General features: G+C 63.7%; 1 protein-coding gene across 1 annotated transcript in view; it reads right to left on the reverse strand.

Annotated features, from left to right (window-relative positions):
- Positions 1-373: 373 nt before the first annotated feature.
- Positions 374-611, reverse strand: part of ANPEP (alanyl (membrane) aminopeptidase) — a gene marked incomplete at its 5' end in the record, with an annotated part of 2,551 nt that continues 2,313 nt past the window's right edge. Inside the window, one exon of the mRNA XM_010016550.1 lies at positions 374-556. Within this exon, the coding sequence (XP_010014852.1) occupies positions 374-556 (183 nt within the window). The remainder of the gene's footprint in view (positions 557-611) is intronic.

Below are 611 nucleotides of genomic sequence, written 5' to 3' on the forward strand. Positions count from 1 at the left end.
CACTTAGCACCAGGCTCCTAACAGCCCCCACCCCACAGTCCCAGGCACTTCCTGCCCCCGCCGGCAGCACCCAGGGCAGGGTGACGGTGTGAACCCTTTATTTACACCCCAGGCCCTGTCTGAGCCCGCAGAGCCCAGCACTGCACTGGGCAGCGACAGCCACAGGGACCCCCTGGCCCAAAGCCCCCCATTGCCCCCTCTGCTGCCCATCATACAGGCATCAGGCCCTGCCCCTCAGGAGCAGCGATCCTGGGGTGTCCCCTGGGGTGTCCCCAGGATGGAGCATTTCAGGATGGAGGCTGGAGGGGATGGAATGAATAGAGATGGGGAGGGGGCAAGGCTGTGGGACAGTGGGCTCTAGGAGGTGAGGCCGTTATCTGGTGAGCTGGTTATCTGGTGAGCTGGAGGCAGTCTCGCCCTGGAACCAGGCTAGCACCTTCTGCTGGTTCTCATTGACCCAGTTGATGTTGGTGCGGGTCCTCTCCAGTGCCTGCTCCAGCGCCCGCGTCCCTGACCCAAAGCCGATGTCCTGGTTGTCTGCCTTGAACTGTTCCAGCTAGCAGGGGAAGAGGAGCTGGAGCAGGTGTGGGGCACCCGGCAGCCCCCACTGT

Source organism: Nestor notabilis, unplaced genomic scaffold (genome assembly GCF_000696875.1).
Source record: "Nestor notabilis isolate BGI_N333 unplaced genomic scaffold, ASM69687v1 scaffold23466, whole genome shotgun sequence".
NCBI lineage: Eukaryota > Metazoa > Chordata > Aves > Psittaciformes > Psittacidae > Nestor > Nestor notabilis.